Below are 22,884 nucleotides of genomic sequence, written 5' to 3'. Positions count from 1 at the left end.
TACCAGGTGAAGACCAGGGTTCGAGTCCCCACATGGGTACAATGTGTGAAGCCCATTTATGGTGTTCCTCGCCGTGATATTGCTGGAACATTGCCAAAAGTGGCGTAAAACTAAACTCACTCACTCCGGGAGGCAAACGTTATGCCATTTGCAGGTCGATATGAACGTCGTTTGTGTTTAGGGATGAAATCACAAGGGCATACAGCACCTCCAACAAGAGAACATAACCATCTAACCATGCTTCCGATCACTCTGAACGAACTTGGCACTGTCCTGCAGGAAGAATGGGATTGCATGAATCAAGTTGACATGGACCTTTTTGGTAAGGGGTATGCCTCGTCGAATCAGGTATTGTCTTGAGAAAATCGCTTAACATATAGTCTTCTTCTTTATGTATATTCCTATTTTAACGTATAGTCTTTTTTCATGTGTATTCCTGTTTTAACATACAATCTATTTCTTCATGTATATTCCTATTATAACGTCAAGTCTCTTATTCATGCATATTCCTATATTAGCATATAGACGTTTTCTTGTATTGCATGTTCCTATTTTGACATATAGTCTCTTTTTCATGTATAATCCTATTTTAACGTTTAGTCTCTATTCCTATTTAAAAGTATAGTGTCTTCTCCGTGTGTATTTATTTCTATTCAAAACAATCGCCCTTTCATGTATATTCCTGCTATATCAAATATTACCAGTATGTGGTAGAAATATGATCACGCGAGTGTCCGTAGGACAGCAAGCCGTCACTGCTAGCATTGAGATCACCTGTAACGCGTTCAAGTGGTTTCGCTCAGTGACGCTAACTCCTGTAATGAGGGGGATATGGATATATACCGGACCACCGCACATACTTCCATACTGTGTCACACTGACGTTTGATATTTGTGGTATGTCCTGGGAGGGTGGGGGTGGGTTGGGGTTGACGTGGCGGGGACTGGACGTGGTGGACAGAATACATACGTTGTTCGGCTGTAAGGGTTAAAAACTTGTCTGACCTAAAAAATCTCCACACCGTTCCACTACAGTTTCCACGTCAGCACACCAGCAACTTTCCGTTTTTAGAATGAGAGTGAACTATAACCAGAGCCCGTATTTTGATTGAGTCTAACATGTGCTCAAGTTGAAATATACAATCTTTATTGTACATTACTACGCCAATACGTCAAACTCTGTCAGCACAACTTTGATTACCACACAAGACCCTATTGAGTAGTTTTCTCGTATTCGAGACAATTTCCACCAAGGACCGACTGACTCACCTAAATAGCTGTAGTGCGGAGGGGAAAACAATGGCCTCTTCGTCGCTTATGGAAATGGGTTTGTAAGGACGGTGTAATAGAAGAAAAGATCATTGTTTTCCCAGAAAATTAAATCCTAAACCCCCCAAATCCAAAAGTATATAGTTGATAGGGGCTCTTTCTTGGTCGCGGATTCCAGACAGTTCATTTCATGGTTTTCGGTTGCTTGGAGATTAACGAGGTCGGATGTTCAGAATTGCTGAGTTGGTTCATCCCAGTTGCACAGATCGATGCTCCTTACTTCAACCACTTGTCTGACTCGAATATTTTCAGACCCCTGACGAACAGCTGGAATATTACTGAGCGCGAAGTAAAACAACGAACTCACAAAGTTTGTTACTAACCGATCTAAAGTGGACGACATGAAATACTTGAATATTACAACTGTTTGTCGCGGTGTGTCAGGGCTGCTTCATCAGAGGACTTCCCTTGTAGTTCCCCACACTGGGCTGTTTGTCACGGTGTGTCAGGGCTGCTTCATCAGAGGACTTCCCTTGTAGTTCCCCACGCTGGGCTGTTTGTCACGGTGTGTCAGGGCTGCTTCATCAGAGGACTTCCCTTGTAGTTCCCCACACTGGGCTGTTTGTCTCAGTGTGTCAGGGCTGCTTCATCAGAGGACTTCCCTTGTAGTTCCCCACACTGGGCTGTTTGTCTCAGTGTGTCAGGGCTGCTTCATCAGAGGCCTGCCTTTGTAGTTCCCCACACTGGGCAGTTTGTCACGATATATCAGGGCTGCTTCATCAGAGGCCTTCCCTTGTACTTCCCCACAATGGGCAGTTTGTCGCTGTGTGTCGCTCCTGGAATCTCCTGAATTGACGTTGCACTTACACGAGCATATGTTTTCGTACAGATGAAAAAGATGTCACTGAAGTTGGTAACTTGAGGTAAAACCAGGCACAAAATCAACCTTGAAACTTAGTGACTTTGGTTTCCAACATGTCGTCAGGATTTTTCTAAAAGCATGCAGGAGAAAACTCTGTGAGCTCTAACATCTCCTGAGCTTCATATGAATGTTTTTCTGTAAGTAGTGGATGACATCAGGTTTAATTCTTCCATCCACGCACACGGCAGAACTTTTAGCCCCAAGGTTTTGTTTGTGGTCGACAAAACCGTCGCACGTTTTATTTATTAGTTTTGTCAGGCACACCTGCATTGAATGAATCCTTAACATGAGGACCAGACAAAGATATCAATCCAGTTACTGTGTTGAAAGGTGTGGAGAAACTAAAGTTCAGCCAGTGAAAGATCAGCAATAAATTCCTTCTTCTGATGTAACGGGCGGAAAGAGGGTTTAGTGTCAGTCACAACTACACATATATGTTTCCATCATAAACACAAGAGTGCTGTCATTGTATGGTATACGGCTTCCAGGACTTTGTCGTTATAACAAAATAGAAATGGTTGCGTTTTAGAAGAGTTAGGTAAAAGGCAACAACAACCCAGAGCACGATTGCGATCATAAACGTGGTCATTGTATTCCTTCACCTGAAGGCAGGGTGTGATTCCACTTCGTCCCTGTTTGTTGACCTTAGACTTAATTCAAATTCAGTCAATCAACTGACAGGTGATCAGTTTGATATGTACACTGCCCTGGGACAGCCCGTGTCTGTCAGGTGTTCCTTGTGCTTCGTCGCATACAGCAATACTCAAGCTGTGTTAGATGGTCTTGAAATACTCTGGATTGCACCAGTGATTCACTTTAGTCAAAGCAGTGATTGAGCTTACTAGGATGCTTACCCGCAATCGCCAGACAATCTCGTATGCTATTTAGTACAAATTTTATGCCGGAATCCCAAGAGGAGACAAACAATGGTTGCTAGGGCGATAGGCTGCATATAAGGGAGAGTACTGACCCGAAATTCCCACTAGGAGACAAACAAAGGCTGCTAGGGCGATAGGCTGCATATAAGGGAGAGTACTGACCCGGACAAACAAAGGCTGCTAGGGCGATAGGCTGCATATAAGGAGAGTACTGACCCGAAATTCCCACTAGGAGACAAACAAAGGCTGCTAGGGCGATAGGCTGCATATAAGGGAGAGTACTGACCCGGACAAACAAAGGATGCTAGGGCGATAGGCTGCATATAAGGGAGAGTACTGACCCGAAATTTCCACTAGGAGACAAACAAAGGCTGCTAGGGCGATAGGCTGCATATAAGGGAGAGTACTGGCCGAGAATTCCTACAAGGAGACAAACAAAGGCTGCTAGGGCGATAGGCTGCATATAAGGGAGAGTACTGACCCGGAATTCCCACTAGGAGACAAATAAAGGCTGCAAGGGCGATAGGCTGCATACAAGGGAGTGTACTGACCCGGAATTCCCACTAGGAGACGAACAAAGGCTGCTAGGGCGATAGGCTGCATATAAGGGAGAGTACTGACCCGGAATTCCCACTAGGAGACAAACAAAGGCTGCAAGAGCGATAGGCTGCATATAAGGGAGAGTACTGACCCGGAATTCCCACTAGGAGACAAACAAAGGCTGCTAGGGCGATAGGCTGCATATAAGGGAGAGTACTGACCCGGAATTCCCACTAGGAGACAAATATAGGCTGCAAGAGCGATAGGCTGCATGTAAGAGAGAGTACTGACCCCGAATCCTCAAGGGGAGGCAAACATTGGTAGTACTGATGAGTGGTTAGGGCCGTACAGACTAGGTCTAAACCCTCTCTTTTATCTACGTACTGGCTAGGTGTAAACTATTGTTGTATCTACATACTAGTGTGGCCTAAACCCTCTATTGTATCTACGTACAGGCTAGGTTATATGCGTTTTGCGTGGGTCTAAACTGCTTTTTGTACCCATGTACTGTCTAGGTCTAAACTATTTTGTATCTGCGCATTGTCTGGCTATACACGGTTCATTCTATGTACGAACTGTCTCTCTTGTAGGTACACCCTAGCTATAACCTGGACTTTTGTCTCTGTGTACTGTGTAGATCTAAACCCTCTCTAGTATTTACGTACAGGCTAGACCTGAACTGCCTTATGTATCCACGTACTGCCTAGATCTAAACTCTAACAAGTACATGCATACAGTGTAGGTCGAAACTCTATCTAGTATTTCCGTACATCCTAGCTCTTAACTGTAACTTGCATATTCTCAACTGTTTTGGTCGATGTCTAAAATGTTACTTGTATACATACATACGTACTCTCCTCCTTTCTACTCTCTACAACATCTTGTATCTGCGTACAGTCTTGAGAGTGCTGTCTGCGAGCGTTGATGAAGCCATGCATGTTGTCTTCAACTAGAACTACGAAGGCTACGGTCAACAAATTGCTCACAATCAACGGATGTCAATCACTCACTGACTGACCTTATGTTTAAAATAAGCCATACTTTTGTTATGTTTTGTATCCTAAAGAGGTGACATCCCGTGGAATTCGAAAATAAGAATTTCATGTCCTGAATTGGGCTTTCACATGGCTCACAATGAGAGAGGAGAGGAAACAAATCTTACAAAGTGCCTTTGGTTACATGATATGCCGGAAATAGGTCGCGACCTGCCGGAAACCGTTTTGCGACAATAGCTTGAGATTAGCTTTGCATTTGTTAGTCTCACGGTCGCAAAATGCTTGCTTAGCTATAATATTATATCAGATAGGTTTTATTACGAAGAAAATATCAGCATCTACGAAAGGAATTATATGAGACAGATACTAAAGTATGAATCGCAATGTACCTCTACAGTGTCAGCTATAGTACTACCATTTCACGGCGATCTGTGAATAGTAGGTTCTGGGTGACGCAAACCAGTGCTCGATGGCACGACAAACAATCAACGCCATCTGATCTGATTGGTTGGCCAATCGTCAGATGGCGTTTCGGTCTGTATTGTAGGCAGCTGCTAAGATAAACCTAACCGAAATATGACACGGTTGCCGAGCTATATGACGTATACGCTCTAAACGTTCCCAACTACAAACCGATTCTTAAATGTTGTATGAGAAACGACATCTAGAATCCAGAACCCCCCACCCCCACCCCACAAAACAGACTCATACGCCACATGGAATAAAACATATCGTCGTTGTCTTGTGGAACATTTCCGAATCCTTATTGTTAAATGAATACCACGAAATACGTGTGCTACATACATGTTCTGCTCTAGTGTGATGCATGACACTATTTATACCGTGTCTCTTCCGCAATCCGCTAAAGTTTGCAATGATCTGTTTTATTGATCAGGCCTACAATACGAGACAGAAGAATTTCTTGGTATCTTTTACAATCACTGACTCATCCGGCAAAGTAAAGGTTATCTACGACAGCATTACTTATGAATGTACATCGTCGTTTGCCATAAAGTCAAATGTTTGTGTGTCACCACACCTGTTTGAACAAATGGGTGGACAGGACGAATTTTTATTTCTTTCATCCAACCAATTTCCCAAACATTCAAACTATATTCATAATTATAAGCATACAATTGAAAATTGGTTTTCACTGGAAGGTTACACAAAGTAACGGTAGTTGGCTTAAATCAGTCGCCGATACACTGCAAACAGGAAGTGAGAAATATCACTGTACATGATGCCCGTAACACTGCGATCAGAACAAACACAATGACTTGTCAGAGTGAGTTAGAATAACAGCAATTCAGTTAAAATAGTCCTCTCAATGTTGGAACAAGGCTTGAAGGCCTGGAGGTTACCACGAAACCAGGTTGCCATGATGCAGACCTGCTGGTTACCACAGAACCAGGTTGACGTGATGCAGGCCTGGCGACCACCACGGAACCAGGTTGACGTGATGCAGGCCTGGAGGTTACCACAGAACCAGGTTGACGTGATGCAGGCCTGGCGACCACCACGGAACCAGCTTGCCATAATGCAGGCCTGGCGACCACCACGGATCAAGGCTGACGTGATGCAGGGCTGGCGACCACCACGGAACCAGGTTGACGTGATGCAGGCCTGGCGACCACCACGGAACCAGGTTGACGTGATGCAGGCCTGGAGGTTACCACGGAACCAGGTTGACGTGATGCAGGCCTGGCGACCACCACGGAACCAGCTTGCCATGATGCAGGCCTGGCGACCACCACGGATCAAGGCTGACGTGATGCAGGGCTGGCGACCACCACGGAACCAGGTTGACGTGATGCAGGCCTGGCGACCACCACGGATCAAGGTTGACGTGATGCAGGGCTGGCGACCACCACGGAACCAGGTTGACGTGATGCAGGCCTGGAGGTTACCACAGAACCAGGTTGACATGATGCAGGCCTGGAGGTTACCACGAAACCAGGTTGCCATGATGCAGGCCTGGAGGTTACCACAGAACCAGGTTGACGTGATGCAGGGCTGGCGACCACCACGGAACCAGGTTGCCATGATGCAGGCCTGGCGACCACCACGGATCAAGGTTGACGTGATGTAGGCTTGGTGGTTACCACGGAACCAGGTTGACGTGATGCAGGCCTGGCGATCACTACGGAGAACCATGTTGACGTGATGCAGGCCTGGAGGTTACCACGGAACCAGGTTGACGTGATGCAGGCCTGGAGGTTACCATGAAACCAGGTTGCCATGATGCAGGCCTGGCGACCACCACGGAATCAGGTTGACGTGATGCAGGCCTGGAGGTTACCACGGAACCAGGTTGACTTGATGCAGGTCTGACGACCACCACGGAACCAGGTTGACGTGGTGCAGGCCTGGAGGTTACCACGGAACCAGGTTGACGTGATGCAGACTTGGTGGTTACCACGAAACCAGGTTGCCATGATGCAGGCCTGCGACCACCACGGAACCAGGTTGACGTGATGCAGGCCTGGAGGTTACCACGGAACCAGGTTGACGTGATGCAGGCTTGGTGGTTACCACGAAACCAGGTTGACGTGATGCAGGCCTGGACGGTTGACCATGCGGAGGTTACCACGGAACCAGGTTGACGTGATGCAGGCCTGGAGGTTACCACGGAACCAGGTTGACGTGATGCAGGCCTGGAGGTTACCACGGAACCATGTTGACGTGATGCAGGCCTGGAGGTTACCACGGAACCAGGTTGACGTGGTGCGGGCCTGGAGGTTACCACGGAACCAGGTTGACGTGATGTAGGCCTGGAGGTTACCACGGAACCATGTTGATGTGATGCAGGCCTGGAGGTTACCACGGAACCATGTTGACGTGATGCAGGCCTGGTGGTTACCACAAAACCAGGTACTGTGAAGAAATTTAGATCCACAATCTGAGTCTGTTCCATACTTATATTGCTAATTGCCATGGCAGTACGGGCATATGGTGTAGGGATATCTCGAGCTAGCGGGATAGCTTTTAAGAATGAGATTGATGCAAGTCATGAAAATCAGTATTACCACATAGAGGACCATCCATGTATGAAACTCACGATCGTTTCAAAGCTGGGACAGTCGTTTTTAAAGTGCTATGTAAGCACTGACGTTCCGATCGTTTTAGCGGCACGACTGTCCTAAGTTCTATGTTGAATTATGGAACATGTCTTAAGACAGCATTGCTGACCGGGGAGTATAGTGTTTCACTTTACAATATATGCACCGTCACTAAAATGAGTTCGAGCTTTCCGAGCTTTCTTTCAACTCCAAATCCTGACAAAGAACATCTAGTCGCTCTAATGGAACACAAGTAGTATCTGTTATCAACTTCAACTCTTTATTGTTAAGTGTGTTACTTAGTCAGATTTCAAATTATGTTGTTTTCAATTTTGAATATGTGTAAAGTTGTTGAGTTGACGGATTTTGACATAGTTACACCCTGCACGGAGCTGTGTCATTACCTAACCGAGCGGTAAACACGGGTATGTTGGACGAGTGACAATTACCCTGTGTGGTTATCTGAAGGAGGGTAAAGTTCTGGCGTACAGTCTGTGCCCATGGTACGAGTCTAATCGACCCAGGGACATGAAAGGCCCTGGGAGTTATGACGCTGTCTCTATCACCGTGTCAGGGTACAAATAAGCTTCGATGTACGTTGCAAACTGGGAGACTATTCGTACTTTTGTCGAACAACACAAGAAACCTCTTTGCGAGATCATTTCTCCTGTTAAAAAAGGTCAACCTTCATTTGAACGCAATGATTCGCACCAAAAGATGGAGAGATGGCAAGTCTCAAAATATGCACTGTATGAAATCACCTCGTTACACTGATTGTGTCACTTTGCTCGGTGACAATGTAAACTCGCTACACTGCCTCTGTCACTTTGCTCGGTGACAATGTAAACTCGCTACACTGCCTCTGTCACTTTGCTCGGTGACAATGTAAACTCGCTACACAGCCTCTGTCACTTTGTTCGGTGACAATGTAAACTCGCCACAGCTGCCTCTGTCACGTAGCTTTGTGACAATGTAAGCTCTCTGCACTGCCTTTGTCACTTAGCTCGATGACAATGTAAGCTCGCCACCCTGCCTTTGTCACTCAGATCAATGACCACGGGCTACATTGTCACTGTCTGCTGAACAGGACCGACACATCCTCCAGGACCACGGGCTATATTACCACTAGGCTTACCCTCGTGCGCCTATTCCCATTCCCCGAAACGGGACAAAAGGGACTCGCTTTGTATATTGTGCAAATGATTGTATAATTAGTTATTGGCTTGCGCCATCGCCGTGTGACATGCGCACTGGCCTATCGATGTACAAGTCAGTTCTGTAAGTAAAGTTGACGTCAGTTGACTGTCAGTGATCTTGTCTGTTGGTCGTCTCTCGTCGGTAGTTCACCGAACAACCGTGCAAACGTAACATACTGTACTCAAACACGGGCTTGTGAGACGCAAACGTTTCAATAACCAACGTCAATGGCCCCAATAAAACAAAACACACATACAGAACTAGAGGTAATTGTTTATTGCTTCGCAAAAATAAAGGACAGTACTTATCCTAGTTTGGCCATAGACAAGGCCACACCGTTTCACTTGAAACAAGAGCAACATACATACATCATAACAAGATATATACTCGGTCAGATCATGGCGCGTACAACTGACAATATGAGTTCGCTCCCTTTGCACCATCACAAGTTCTCTCCCCTGAGGCAAGATAGTTTTGTTTTAAAAATTCACATGAAATCTCGGGAGTTCTCAACTGTGTCAACAAATAGATATAAGAATGAACGATGCACAAAATATACATGCAGTTGACCATTTGTACGATAATATGAACGTGTTTGTGGTGAGACTGTGAAAACTAACGCTATACATGGAGAGAGACTTAACAATGAAAGGACACCAAGGACTCATCAACATTTGTCCACCTCGGCGGCATCTATGGCCGCTGACTCGCGCGGGCCAGGTTGGTGAGAGCCAGGGCAGCATCTATCGTCTTCCAGTACATGTCCTTGTCCTCTCTGAAACGGGGAAAGAGAGTCAGAACTTCGGTTATATGTGGCAATAAGTGAGTAAGAGAGTGAACAGTTATATCGTGGCCTCTTAGTACTGGAATATTACCTCAAGTGTCGCACTACGTGTAAGTGAGACAGTGCGTTTTTCAATTACATCGCAGTCTGTTGGTACAATGTTGGAGGGAAACAATGGTTTGTCCCACGACTCTTGAATCAGCTAGGGAAAGCTTGTAAATCCAGACAGTATCCTTGTTTGTGAAGTCTTACGGTTAAACACCTTTACTGAAGAACGAACCCAGGACAAGTCCATATGTCCATCAATACTACACAGGCGGTGACTGATATGGCTTTACCGTTGTAGCGGTGGTTACATAAGGGTTCACTGAATGCAGAGGCCCCGTTTACATATTACAGTCAAGATAACTGCATGTTTTTTTAATAACAACAAAATTACACAATCTTCTTGTTTGTAAACCGAAACCAGATTTATTAACTGCAACACGCATCTGCATAGTTTACTATATTGTACCGTGTTTTTCTACAGTGTAACACATACATAAAGGCTGAACTCACTCACCTGTTGTCGCCTGTTGTGCGTCGTTTCTTGGCAGGAAGCTCGCCATCCTCTGGGAAATCTGTAACATTAAGTTACAGAGCTAGAACATGACGAAAACCACCGAAGGGATGACACTGGACCTAAATAACGTCAAGCAGTGACGACGTTAGACCTACATGACGCCCAGAAGGGACGACGTTAGACCTACATGACGCCCAGAAGGGACGACGTTAGACCTACATGACGACAAGAAGGGACGACGTTAGACCTACATGACGTCAAGGAAAGTCGACGTTAGACCTACATGACGACAAGAAGGGACGACGTTATACCTACATTACGTCAAGGAAAGTCGACGTTAGACCTACATGGTGTAAGAAGGGACGACGTTATACCCACATGACGTCAAGGAGGGACAACGTTAGACCTACATGACGTCAAGGAAGGAGAACGTTAGACCTACATGACGTCAAGAAGGGACGACGATATACCCACATGACGTCAAGGAAGGTCGACGTTATACCTACATGACGTAAGAAGTGACGACGTTATACCTACATGACGTAAGAAGGGACGACGTTAACCCTACATGACGTCTAGAAGAGCTGGCGTCAGACCTACATGGAGTCAAGGAGGGACGACGTTAGACCTACATGACGTCAAGAAAGGACGACGTTAGACCTACATGACGGAAAGGAGGGACGAACGCTAGGCCTGCATCGCGGCACTGAGGGAAAAAAGCATACCTGTTGATGGGTTCATAGCAATCTTTGGATCACTGATTCACATTTACTACCCGACTAGCGATGAGAAATGTCAGAAACAAGACACCCCCGAGCTGTGGAACCTGATGCCAGGGTTTGCCCATTACTTGTGCATAATTTGAGAATTCCATTATGAGCAAATTACACGCACAATTGTCTTTCAAGCCATAAAGAAGTTCTGATCTTCGGTTTCACCACTGGCATTTTCCAATCCATTACTGTTTCCTTTTCAGAGCCATCTTAATGTTTTCAATTAGCAAACAGATAAATCTAGGTTTTCAACATTTTTAATTTAACGGCATCATATGTCATAAGCGAAGCGAACCACTAGGCTACCCAACCAACAAAGGGTAGATTATATTTTCAGAAAAATAGTATAAATGACTGAATAACTCCTTGGTAATTCATTGAATTTGGTACCCATATTTGAGACGCCGTTTAGAACAGTATTTCAGTTACATTGCGGCTTGTGGTGGGAGAGGAAACATTGGTTACGATTAACAAAATGTCGGCCATAATTCAAACGAAGTCAAGCTCAACAGGGTCTTCTTTCCCCGCCGAGGAGCCCAAGCCCGTTCCCTTGGGTGTGTTTTCGCTAGATACTCTTGTTTTAACATACTGTTTCTATTTCTACGATATATGCAAGACGCAATAAGTCACACAATCAATCAAAATGTTGCTGCTTGGCGCAGTGAGTGTGAATCCCTTTGTGGGAAGCGATGACCGCTATGTTTTTGCACCGCTTCAGCAGATTTTAAGTCCCGTTCTGACGTACATTCTACATCAATAGATTTTACCGGAAGGAATTTTCATATAAGAGGAAGGTTCAGTTGAGTACAAATTCGAGATCAGAGCCTGTCCCGGCCAGAAACGGAACATGCGTCATACAATGCACTAAGTGACCCCACTGCAATGGTCACACCACGAGATAACATGCAGCATGACTCATACCTCCCAAATCAATTTTTATCAGCAGAATTTATTGCATTATTCAGCACTTTGGGAGTTGTCCACATGTATGGGTACTGCGCCATCTGACTTTTATAGGTCATTGTGATGTATGTCATCTAGGCATGGTATAAGTTATTTATTGCTAAGGGCACGAGGTGTGAAGTAATTACTACGATGGAATGCAGCAGGAACAGCACGCGGGCATGTTTACAGCTCCGTACACTGCCATACACTGGTAGGTAGCAACACTTACACAATCAATAACACTAGCACTACATCAGTCTGGCATATATCTGCTCCGTACAGGCCTGCTCTGTATAGCCTGTACACATCAATCGTTCCAGGGAAGTGAGTACTAGTATTGATACGCACTGATACTGGACATACACCATTCTATGATGCAGTTAAAACCAGGCTGTCAATCGGTGAACAGCGTCACAAAACCCCACCCACGCTGGTCCTCCTGTGGGTAACATACAACACATATACACTGGTTTAACATAACACATCACGATGTGACTCAACATATCCCTGCACAGGCTAATCAAGCGCCAGTTCACAGGTAGGTAATACAACAGAACCCGTGCGCTAATGGCCCCATCTCCAGAAGGAAGGGATTCCACCAATCACAATGTGTCTAAAAAATCTTGGAAAAACACGACCTTGGTGATAAATTGACGTAGGATGTCGATTTGGTTTCCTCTGCGGTAATCAGTTAAGCTGGTAATCAGTAGCTATCTGCGTGGTTGATCGGGGACACTCGAGTGGGAAGTGGATATTGTAGCGTTAATGCACTACTTCATAGGAAAGGATGAGGCTGGCGTTGTGTAGTGGACCCTATGTCTGATAGAAGGGGTTGCCCGACAGTCACAACACCTCGACTGCTCGGGAACACACAACATGGCTTCCCTTACTTACGTTGTGTGGCAGTAGGTTGCGATTGATGTGTTCAGATATATCGGTGATTCTCTGAAGAGATAAATCTGGAACACACCGAGGACTATGCATGACATACGTCACTTGTTAGAGCTGGTAAGGCAACAACAAATAACATCTTTTTAATATGTAACTTCTAAAGGGCCGATTATTAAAAAATCCCGAAACAGTGACTGAAACATTCGAACAGATGTAACACCAACTAAACCCACGTCCCGACTGATGATCGGTTCATTGACTATGATGAATATCGCCGTTTGATATTATCGCTTCCTTTCAAGAGTGTGTTGGTCATCAAGAATGAGAAACAACAGGACGACCAGTCTGACGAGCCATCAACACATGAGCCATCAACACATGAGCCATGATCATACCTCTTCCTTTTATTGTGAGGAGATAACTCTCCCGGACAGTCAACCAAAGAACGAATGATAGCAATCGATTCAGTACCGCCTATAACGCTTTAATATACCTCGGCCAGCAAGAGCACTGAAATGAATTCGTTGTGAACATAGTGTGCTGGTTATTGTTCAAGAGATATCACTACAACGTAGGTTGAATTTATCGTTAAAGGGAGACAACTGTAACGTACCATCAAACACATTATGGTGGTTATCGTTAAAAGGTGACGACGCAGAGGATGTGGACATCTCCTCGTAGTCACGTGACCCCATGGATCCTGACTGCCGTCGGTCACGTGTTCTGGGAAGGTCGCCATCCTCCAAGGTCACAGGATGGCTGTAGTGGTCATTCAGATACCTTTGAAGAATAGTGTTTTTGTACTTGAGATGACACCCTATGTCCTCCGGAACAGACAAGGGCTCTTGCCTGAAATCCAGTGCGGAATTGTACGTAGGCGAGGCAGCCCGAGAAGGCACGATAGTGTCCATGGCGAGCGAATGGTCATCTGAGATCACTGCGGATTGGTCAATGGGGAATGTAGTGGGCTGCCCTCCTGAAAAAGAAGAATAACATTGATGAGGCCGTCATACAAAAGCATCGTGGAACATTATTGTGCATGCTCGTTTGAAAACAACAATCATGACGGAGGGATGCCCGGCACCAGGTTCTCAATCCTTCCAGTTAACGTGACACTTAGCCCTGGCAACACAGGTTATCACTCCTTCCACTTAACGTGACACTTAGCCCTTGCAACACAGGTTATCACTCCTTCCACATAACATGACACTTAGTCCTTGCAACACAGGTTATCACTCCTTCCACTTAACGTGACACTTAGCCCTGGCAACATAGGTAATCACTACTCACACTTAACGTGCGCACACTTAGCCCTCGCAACACAAGACATCACTACACCAGCTTAACGTGACACTTAGCCCTGGCAACACAGGTTATCACCCCTCCCACTTAACGTGACACTTAGCCCTGGCAACACAGGCTATCACTCCTCCCACTTAATGTGACACTTAGCCATGGCAACAAAGGTTATCACTCCTCCCAGTTAACGTGAAAGCTTAGCCCTGGTAACACAGGTTATCACTCCTCCCACTTAACGTGACACTTTGCCCTCCCACTTAACGTGACACTTCGCAGTTGCAACGCAGTGCAAGTTTTTTAGTATAGATTAGTGCATGAAGTTTATGAAGACGTGTATTTATTATGCATTAGGACGATAAGCTGGAGTATTTGAATCTCCACATGAATTATTCATATACAATGCGCAAATTGAGACCGGAACTATGATTAGTAATATCGATAAGCTTGTAACAGCCTGCATGGTTTAAACAATATAGCCGGGAGCTGTGTAGTAACCGTGATGTAAACACTCAAGTGGGTGGTCCCCACCTCTGGTATCTTCCCGAGACACATATATTTGTTATGTTTTAACAGTCTAAAGACGTATGCAGTGACCAAAACCAAGAATGATACTCAATCCAACCATACTGCACCGAACACAATCATGCTGCATCATAACAAACATCTCATTTCATGCTCAATTGCAAGGTGCGAGTGATCCAAACTAAATGTACAATAAGCTTACACAATCTTTCTTCACTAATTACTACGCATTACTATCTCCTCCTACCGGGTACCCATTCACTGCTTTGTGCACTGAGAGATATTTCAAACGATGAATTTGCTTAAGGAGACACGATGTGTTACATGTTACAGTGTGGCGCGACCAATAGACGTCATTTATGGTGTCTCTTGAGGTGGGAATTATGTAACTTCAGTTGATGACAGATGCATCTTATTGTACGGACAGGTAACATTCTTTCTCTCTCGCAGTCTGTGAGAGCGCGCTGTAACTCGTGGCGTTATTGCTTCGTGCCTGGCACGGGTCTGGCTATTGTTAGTTGACTTTATCACATGTAATAATAGGACGAGCACTCAACTCCCCGGGGAGATTTCCCAGGAGATATGATCGCAAATGCATAGCTTCTCCCACAAAACTCCACGACAAGATCTAACAGTATCGGAGTAAGAACTCAAATGACATCACACTTGATATGTTCGTATGATAAATGCCAATACATTCAAGTATGCATAATACCAGTGGTTGAAACTCTGAACCAGTGAAGACTAAACATTTCAGTGCACCTTTAGTATTAACCATAAATCTTCGCATTACAATATTTGAGAACCCAAACGACATACATCTCCACAATGGTGTACGGTATTTATCCGGAAATCTATTCACGTGGTCCGTATGAGAGATCTGAGTGAATCCCTGTTACTCCGCCAGCAGGTGAAACTGAGAGACATCGTGCTTCAAGGGCGGTGCTGCTGCACTATGCAGCCCTTTACGTGAGGTACTCCGCCAGCAGGTGAAGCTGAGAGACATCGTGCTTCACGTATACGTGCGTTTCCCCACGTGCTGCCAGCACACTGAGTGCATCCCTGGCGGTGCTTACGTGCCCCTACTCCGCCAGCAGGTGGTGAAGCTGAGAGACATCGTGCTTCAAGGGCGGTGCTGCTGCACACTATGCAGCCCTTTACGTGAAGTACTCCGCCAGCAGGTGAAGCTGAGAGACATCGAAGCTGCTGGACATCGTGCTTCAAGCAGGTGCTACACAATGCAGCCCTTTACGTGAAGTACTCCGCCAGCAGGTGAAGCTGAGAGACATCGTGCTTCAAGGGCGGTGCTGCTGCACACTATGCAGCCCTTTACGTGAAGTACTCCGCCAGCAGGTGAAGCTGAGGGACATCGTGCTTCAAGGGCGGTGCTGCTGCACACAATGCAGCCCTTTACGTGAAGTACTCCGCCAGCAGGTGAAGCTGAGGGACATCGTGCTTCAAGGGCGGTGCTGCTGCACACTATGCAGCCCTTTACGTGAAGTACTCCGCCAGCAGGTGAAGCTGAGGACATCGTGCTTCATCGTGCTTCAAGGGCAGGTGCTGCTGCACGTGAAGTACTCCGCCAGCAGGTGAAGCTGAGGAGACATCGTGCAATGCAGCCCTTTACGTGAAGTACTCCGCCAGCAGGTGATCATGAAGCTGAGAACATCGTGCTTCAAGGGCGGTGCTGCTGCACACAATGCAGCCCTTTACGTGAAGTACTCCGCCAGCAGGTGATCACTTCAAGGGCGGTGCTGCTGCACACTATGCAGCCCTTTACGTGAAGTACTTTGCCAGCAGGTGAAGCTGAGGGACATCGTGCTTCAGGTAGGGCGGTGCTGCATCGCTTCACAACAATGCAGCCCTTTACGTGAAGTACTCCGCCAGCAGGTGAAGCTGAGGCTGACATCGTGCTTCAAGGGAACATCGTGCTTCGGTGCTGCTGCACACAATGCAGCCCTTTACGTGAGGTAACTCCCAGCAGCAGGTGAAGCTGAGGAACATCGTGCTGAGGGCTGACACACTATGCAGCCCTTTACGTGAGGTACTCCGCCAGCAGGTGATCATGCTTGAGGAACATCGTGCTTCATACGGTGCTGCTGCACACTATTAGCAGCCCTTTACGTGAGGTACTCCGCCAGCAGCTGAAGCTGAGAACATCGTGCTTCAAGGCGGTGCTGCTGCACACACTACTCCGCCAGCAGGTGCATCATAAAGCTGAGGGACATCGTGTGGGTGCTGCTGAACTATGCAGCCCTTTACGGGTACTTCGCCAGCAGGTGAATGAAGCTGAGGAACATCGTGCTTCAAGGGCTTTAACACACTATGCAGCCCTTTACGTGAGGTACTCCGCCAGCAGGTGATCATGAAGCTGAGGGACATCGTGCTTCAAGGGCGGTGCTGCTGCTGCCCTTTACGTACGAGGTATGCCAGCCCTGAGAGACATCGTGCTTCACGTGACAGCAGCCCTACGTGAGGTACCGCCAGCAGGATGAAGCTGAGGAACATCGTGCTTCAAGGGCGGTGCTGCTGCACACTATGCAGCCCTTTACGTGAAGTACTCCGCCAGCAGGTGAAGCTGAGAGACATCGTGCTTCAAGGGCGGTGCTGCTGCACACTATGCAGCCCTTTACGTGAAGTACTCCGCCAGCAGGTGATCATGAAGTACTGAGGGTGATCATGAACATCGACATGCTTCAAGGGCGGTGCTGCTGCACACTATGCAGCCCTTTACGTGAAGTACTCCGCCAGCAGGTGATCATAAGTACTCCGCCAGAGGTGACTGAGACTGCTTGCTGCTGCACACTATGCGTTTGGTGCTGCGCCAGCTATGCAGCAATATTCCGCTGCACATCACTCCGCCAGCAGGTGATCATACTGACTGACTGACTGACTGGAGTTTGGTTTTACGCCGCTTTTAGCAATATTCCAGCTACATCACGTCGGGGGAACACCAGAAAATGGGCTTCACACATTGTACCCATGTGGGGATTCGAACCCGGGTCTTCTGCGTGACGAGCCAACGCTTTAACCACTAGGCTACCCCACCGCCCCGCAGGTGATCATAAAGCTGAGGGACATCGTGCTTCAAGGGCGGTGCTGCTGCACACTATGCAGCCCTTTACGTGAGTTTTCGATGAACGTCTTAATAAATAAAGACTAAATAACAACATGATTGCAGTCAAGTGTTGATAAACGTCGAATCAAAAGTTTAGCTGATGTCTTGGAATATCCAAGTGGCTCTAAATATTCAAATATTAATTGCAAGCCAAACCCACAGCACTTCCAGGTCCTTTTTTACGCAATTCCAATCAGTCAACAAAAGGGTTGTTATAATGACACCCCGTGAGGCAGGAAGGGTCGACCGTAATTAAAACAGCTGAGCTGAGTCAGCAGAATCCAAGATTCAATTAAAGCATTCAAGAAAACCCCTCTAAACACATTTCGGACAAAAAGGTGATGAATATCTTGCAATCACACGCAAGGCAAGGGAAGGTAACCAAAAGAAATTATAGTGCATTGTTACCGTCGCGTGATTTAATCCCTCCCAATTTGAACAACCTATTGGCGCATCACGGTTTGAAAGCCCGTATCGCGCCCAAGGTTTACCGCACTGGGATCCGGGCCAGCCAAACAGTAGAGAAAATATACATTCAGACGTAGTTTCATAAGGTCAGCTTTGGCTGGCGTTAAAATTTCAGCAAAAATGTGGAGGAATGTCAGCAGACGTGAATCCTAACAATGGTAGCAGACGACATATTTAGGAAAGGTAAACGACCGTGGGTGGAACAAGAAGAACTATGACGTCAACAGTTTTGTGTCACCCGACACTGATGGCAGCGATATCGGGAACACGTGTACGCGCCACGGTTATTCGGTAGAAGAAATAGTTAAAACACGCGTGTGATTATTAAATTTGACTGAACTGAGTCATCTGAGGGTTACCATATTTCTGGCAACTAGATTCAATCCGAGTTCACCAATGCATACAGAGGATTACTTGGGACAGTCCCTGAAATAGCAACCTTAGATATCAGACGGTTTCCCCGACGTACTGCCACAATCGTTAAAATTATCGCCGATTGTTGAACAGCTCTTTGATTAATAACAAAGCAACAGAACTACACATAATATCGAAAAATATATAAATTATTTTAGTGTTGGACCAGTAAAACTAGTACAGGATCAAACCTATGTTCACTATTATTTTATTGTATTGATACATGAAGTAAAAAGTAACTACAACATATAACTTCAGATCCAGATCACCGTGATGCTGCTTGTATAGCGGTGACTGTGGTGTTCCAGATAACCATGCTATTCCTGGCATAGCGGTGACTGTGGTGTTCCGGACCATCTTGATACTGCTGGTATAGCGGTGACTGTGGTGTTCCAGACCATCTTGATACTGCTGGTATAGCGGTGACTGAGGTGTTCCAGACCATCTTGATACTGCTGGTATAGCGGTGACTGTGGTGTTCCAGACCATCTTGATACTGCTGGTATAGCGGTGACTGAGGTGTTCCAGACCATCTTGATACTGCTGGTATAGCGGTGACTGTGGTGTTCCAGACCATCTTGATACTGCTGGTATAGCGGTGACTGGGTTCCAGTTCCAGACCATCTTGATACTGCTGGTATAGCGGTGACTGTGGTGTTCCAGACCATCTTGATACTGCTGGTATAGCGGTGACTGTGGTGTTCCAGACCATCTTGATACTGCTGATATAGCGGTGACTGAGGTGTTCCAGACCATCTTGATACTGCTGGTATAGCGGTGACTGTGGTGTTCCAGACCATCTTGATACTGCTGGTATAGCGGTGACTGTGGTGTTCCAGATGACCGTGATACTGCTGGTATAGAAGACTGTACACACGATATTACGACTGTAAATGTACGCTGTTATACAATGAACTACTTTCATTGAATTTTTCTGTGATGTTCCGGTAGATTTGTATTACCGTTATACAGTAGAACTACACGTGTCTGTTGTTTTCGATTTACAGTTGCATTTCCTGACATATTGATTATAGGTCTACGTTTATAGTTGCACGCCCCTGCTGTGTTGTTATAGTCCCTTGTCCCCGTTGAGTTGATGTTATAGTTCCATGCCCCCGTTGAGTTGATGTTATAGTCCCATGCCCCCGTTGAGTTGATGTTATAGTTCCATGCCCCCGTTGAGTTGATGTTATAGATCCATGTCCCCGTTGAGTTGATGTTATAGTCGCATGCCCCCGTTGAGTTGATGTTATAGTTCCATGCCCCGTTGAATTGATGTTATAGTCCCATGCCCCCGTTGAGTTGATGTTATAGTCCCATGCCCCCGTTGAGTTGATGTTATAGTCCATTGTCCCCGTTGAGTTGATGTTATAGTTCCATGCCCCCGTTGAGTTGATGTTATAGTCCCATGCCCCGTTGAGTTGATGTTATAGTTCCATGCCCCGTTGAGTTGATGTTATAGTCCCATGTCCCCGTTGAGTTGATGTTATAGTCCATTGTCCCCGTTGAGTTGATGTTATAGTTCCATGCCCCAGTTGAGTTTGATGTTATAGTCCCTTGTCCCCGTTGAGTTGATGTTATAGTTCCAGGCCCCGTTGAGTTGATGTTATAGTCCCATGCCCCCGTTGAGTTGATGTTATAGTTCCATGCCCCCGTTGAGTTGATGTTATAGTCCCATGCCCCCGTTGAGTTGATGTTATAGTTCCATGCCCCCGTTGAGTTGATGTTATAGTTCCATGTCCCCGTTGAGTTGATGTTATAGTCCCATGCCCCCGGTTGAGTTGATGTTATAGTCCATTGTCCCCGTTGAGTTGATGTTATAGTTTCATGCCCCCGTTGAGTTGATGTTATAGTCCAATGCCCCCGTTGAGTTGATGTTATAGTCCCTTGTCTCCGTTGAGTTGATGTTAGAGTTCCATGCCCCCGTTGAGTTGATGTTATAGTCCCTTGTCCCCGTTGAGTTGATGTAATAGTCCATTGTCCCCGTTGAGTTGATGTTATAGTCCCATGCCCCCGTTGAGTTGATGTTATAGTCCATTGTCCCCGTTGAGTTGATGTTATAGTTCCATGTCCATTGTGTTATAGTCCCCGTTGAGTTGATGTTATAGTTCCATGCCCCCGTTGAGTTGAGTTATAGTCCATGTCCCCGTTGAGTTGATATGTCCCTTGTCCCCGTTGAGTTGATGTTATAGTCCCCGTTGTCCCCCCGTTGAGTTGATGTTATAGTTCCATGCCCCAGTTGAGTTTGATGTTATAGTCCCTTGGCCCCGTTGAGTTGATGTTATAGTTCCATGTTGAGTTGATGTTATAGTCCCCCCGTTGTTGATGTTATAGTTGATGTTATAGTCCATTGTCCCCGTTGAGTTGATGTTATAGTCCCTTGTCCCCGTTGAGTTGATGTTATAGTTCCATGCCCCCGTTGAGTTGATGTTATAGTTTGATTGATGTTATAGTTCCATGCCCCGTTGAGTTGATGTTATAGTCCATTGTCCCCGTTGAGTTGATGTTAGTTGATGTTATAGTCCCATGCCCCCGTTGAGTTGATGTTATAGTTCCATGCCCCCCCGTTGAGTTCCATGATTGATGTTATAGTCCCATGCCCCCCCGTTGAGTTGATGTTATAGTCCCATGCCCCCGCTGAGTTGATGTTATAGTCCCATGCCCCCGTTGAGTTGATGTTATAGTCCCATGCCCCCGCTGAGTTGACGTGCCTGTTGTATTATCGCTTACAGTTCTTGTTGTGTTGTACGTGTATGCTGGTCTTGTTAATGTCATTACGTACTGAAACGCTGCAACAATTAACCAGCATGACTCATCCGCGCGAATGGTGGACTGACGTAATTCAAGTTTATTGCCAGCTGTTCCAGACACCGCGAGAGCTACAAAATAAACCTTCAAAGAAATAAGTTTGTTCCTAATGTGTTAAAGGGCTTGTTTGGTGTCAACGACCTGGTATAAACGCTATTGACAAAGTAATAATCGTAAAATTTAAATGGCTGAGTTTCTGTCCCTTCACATCAGGGTCAGTAACCATACAAACAAACAGGACGTTTGTCCCGCAGACAATGCTTCCCCATACAATGCTGTAAATATCTTCCTTAGATGCCCTCCACAAGCCACTGGTTTCATAGCAGTATGATGCAAGCACAAAGCATCAAATAGTAGTGGTTTCCGCACAGTAGAGAAGAGAAGGGTTATCGCGATATGGCATTATGCATTGTCACAAACATAGCTGAATGTGCAGATTGCTTGTACTCCGTGCAGGTGGATGAACGATAATATTCATGACATGTCTCGTGACGGGTGCAGCGTTGCAGAAAGTGAAGAGGGTTGTTGTGGTGGTTGTGGTGGTGAGGGGGGAGGTGTGGTGAGGGGGGGGCGGGGAGCTCAAGAGGGTTGTTGTGGTGGTGGTGGTGGAGGTGAGGGAGGGCAGGTGTGTGTGGTGAGGGGGGTGGCGGGGGAGCTCAAGAGGGTTGTTGTGGTGGTGGTGTTGACGGGGTAGGTGTGGTGAGGAGGGGAGGGGCGGGGAGCTCAGGAGGGTTGGGTGTTGTGGTGGTGGTGTTGACAGGGGTGTGGTGAGGGAGGGGCGGGGAGCTCAAGAGGGTTGTTGTTGTGGTGGTGGTGTTGACGGGGTAGGTGTGGTGAGGGGAGGGGCGGGAGCTCAAGAGGGTTGTTGTGGTGGTGGTGGTGAGGGGGTAGGTGTGGTGAGGGAGGGGCGGGGGGGCTCAAGAGGGTTGTTGTGGTGGTGGTGTTGACGGGTAGGTGTGGTGAGGGTAGGGGGCAGGGGGAGCTCAAGAGGGTTGTTGTGGTGGTGGTGGTGAGGGGGTAGGTGTGGTGAGGGGAGGGGCGGGGAGCTCAAGAGGGTTGTTGTGGTGGTGGTGGTGTTGACGGGGTAGGTGTGGTGAGGGAGGGGGCGGGGGAGCTCAAGAGGGGTTGTTGTTGTGGTGGTGGTGGTGAGGGGGTAGGTGTGGTGAGGGAGGGGCGGGGAGCTCAAGAGGGTTGTTGTGGTGGTGGTGTTGGTGAGGGGAGTGGGGAGCTGCAGGTGTGGTGAGGGGAGGGGCGGGGAGCTCAAGAGGGTTGTGGTGGTGGTGGTGGTGTGGTGAGGGACGGGGTAGGTGTGGTGAGGGAGGGGCAGGGGAGCTCAAGAGGGTTGTTGTGGTGGTGGTGGTGAGGGGGTAGGTGAGGGTTGTTGTGGTGAGGGGAGGGGCGGGAGCCCAAGAGGGTTGTTGTGGTGGTGGTGGTGAGGGGT

The 22,884-nt window shown here is 46.8% G+C and overlaps 3 protein-coding genes across 3 annotated transcripts in view; all 3 read right to left on the bottom strand.

The window, feature by feature from the left end:
- The window catches only part of LOC124281563 (skin secretory protein xP2-like), a 31,079-nt gene extending 26,533 nt beyond the window's left edge, over positions 1-4,546 (bottom strand). The window contains exon 1 of the mRNA XM_046717506.1: positions 4,462-4,546. Coding sequence (XP_046573462.1) covers positions 4,462-4,546 — 85 coding nt within the window. The remainder of the gene's footprint in view (positions 1-4,461) is intronic.
- Positions 4,547-6,870: 2,324 nt separating this feature from the next.
- Positions 6,871-8,817, bottom strand: LOC124281562. Its single transcript, XM_046717505.1, has 3 exons — positions 8,798-8,817; positions 7,191-7,477; positions 6,871-7,085 (listed from the first exon to the last, which is right to left on the bottom strand). The coding sequence occupies exons 1-3, from the start codon at positions 8,815-8,817 to the stop codon at positions 6,871-6,873; spliced, it is 522 nt and encodes a 173-aa protein (XP_046573461.1).
- A 303-nt stretch (positions 8,818-9,120) lies between these two features.
- The window catches only part of LOC124281575 (homeobox protein Mohawk-like), a 62,185-nt gene continuing 48,421 nt past the window's right edge, over positions 9,121-22,884 (bottom strand). Inside the window, exons 3-5 of the mRNA XM_046717519.1 lie at positions 13,428-13,790; positions 10,206-10,263; positions 9,121-9,634 (exon numbers count right to left, since the gene is read on the bottom strand). Of these exons, the coding sequence (XP_046573475.1) occupies positions 9,553-9,634; positions 10,206-10,263; positions 13,428-13,790 (503 nt within the window). The 3' untranslated portion in view covers positions 9,121-9,552. The remainder of the gene's footprint in view (positions 9,635-10,205; positions 10,264-13,427; positions 13,791-22,884) is intronic.

The sequence above is a fragment of the Haliotis rubra genome, unplaced genomic scaffold, assembly GCF_003918875.1.
Source record: "Haliotis rubra isolate DU_JTF1 unplaced genomic scaffold, ASM391887v1 Scf285, whole genome shotgun sequence".
Classification (NCBI taxonomy): Eukaryota; Metazoa; Mollusca; class Gastropoda; order Lepetellida; family Haliotidae; genus Haliotis; species Haliotis rubra.
This window is presented reverse-complemented; position numbering and strand designations above follow the sequence as displayed.

Bases quoted from the DNA above. Each gene is read 5' to 3' on its own strand.
- LOC124281562 (XM_046717505.1), bottom strand. From the start codon at position 8,817: ATGGGAATAGGCGCACGAGG. The intron at 7,478-8,797 runs GTAAGCCTAGTG...ATTTCTTCACAG, and splicing joins ATGGGAATAGGCGCACGAGG to TACCTGGTTTTGTGGTAACC. The intron at 7,086-7,190 runs GTAACCTCCGCA...GGTAACCTCCAG, and splicing joins CACGTCAACCTGGTTCCGTG to GCCTGCATCACGTCAACCTG.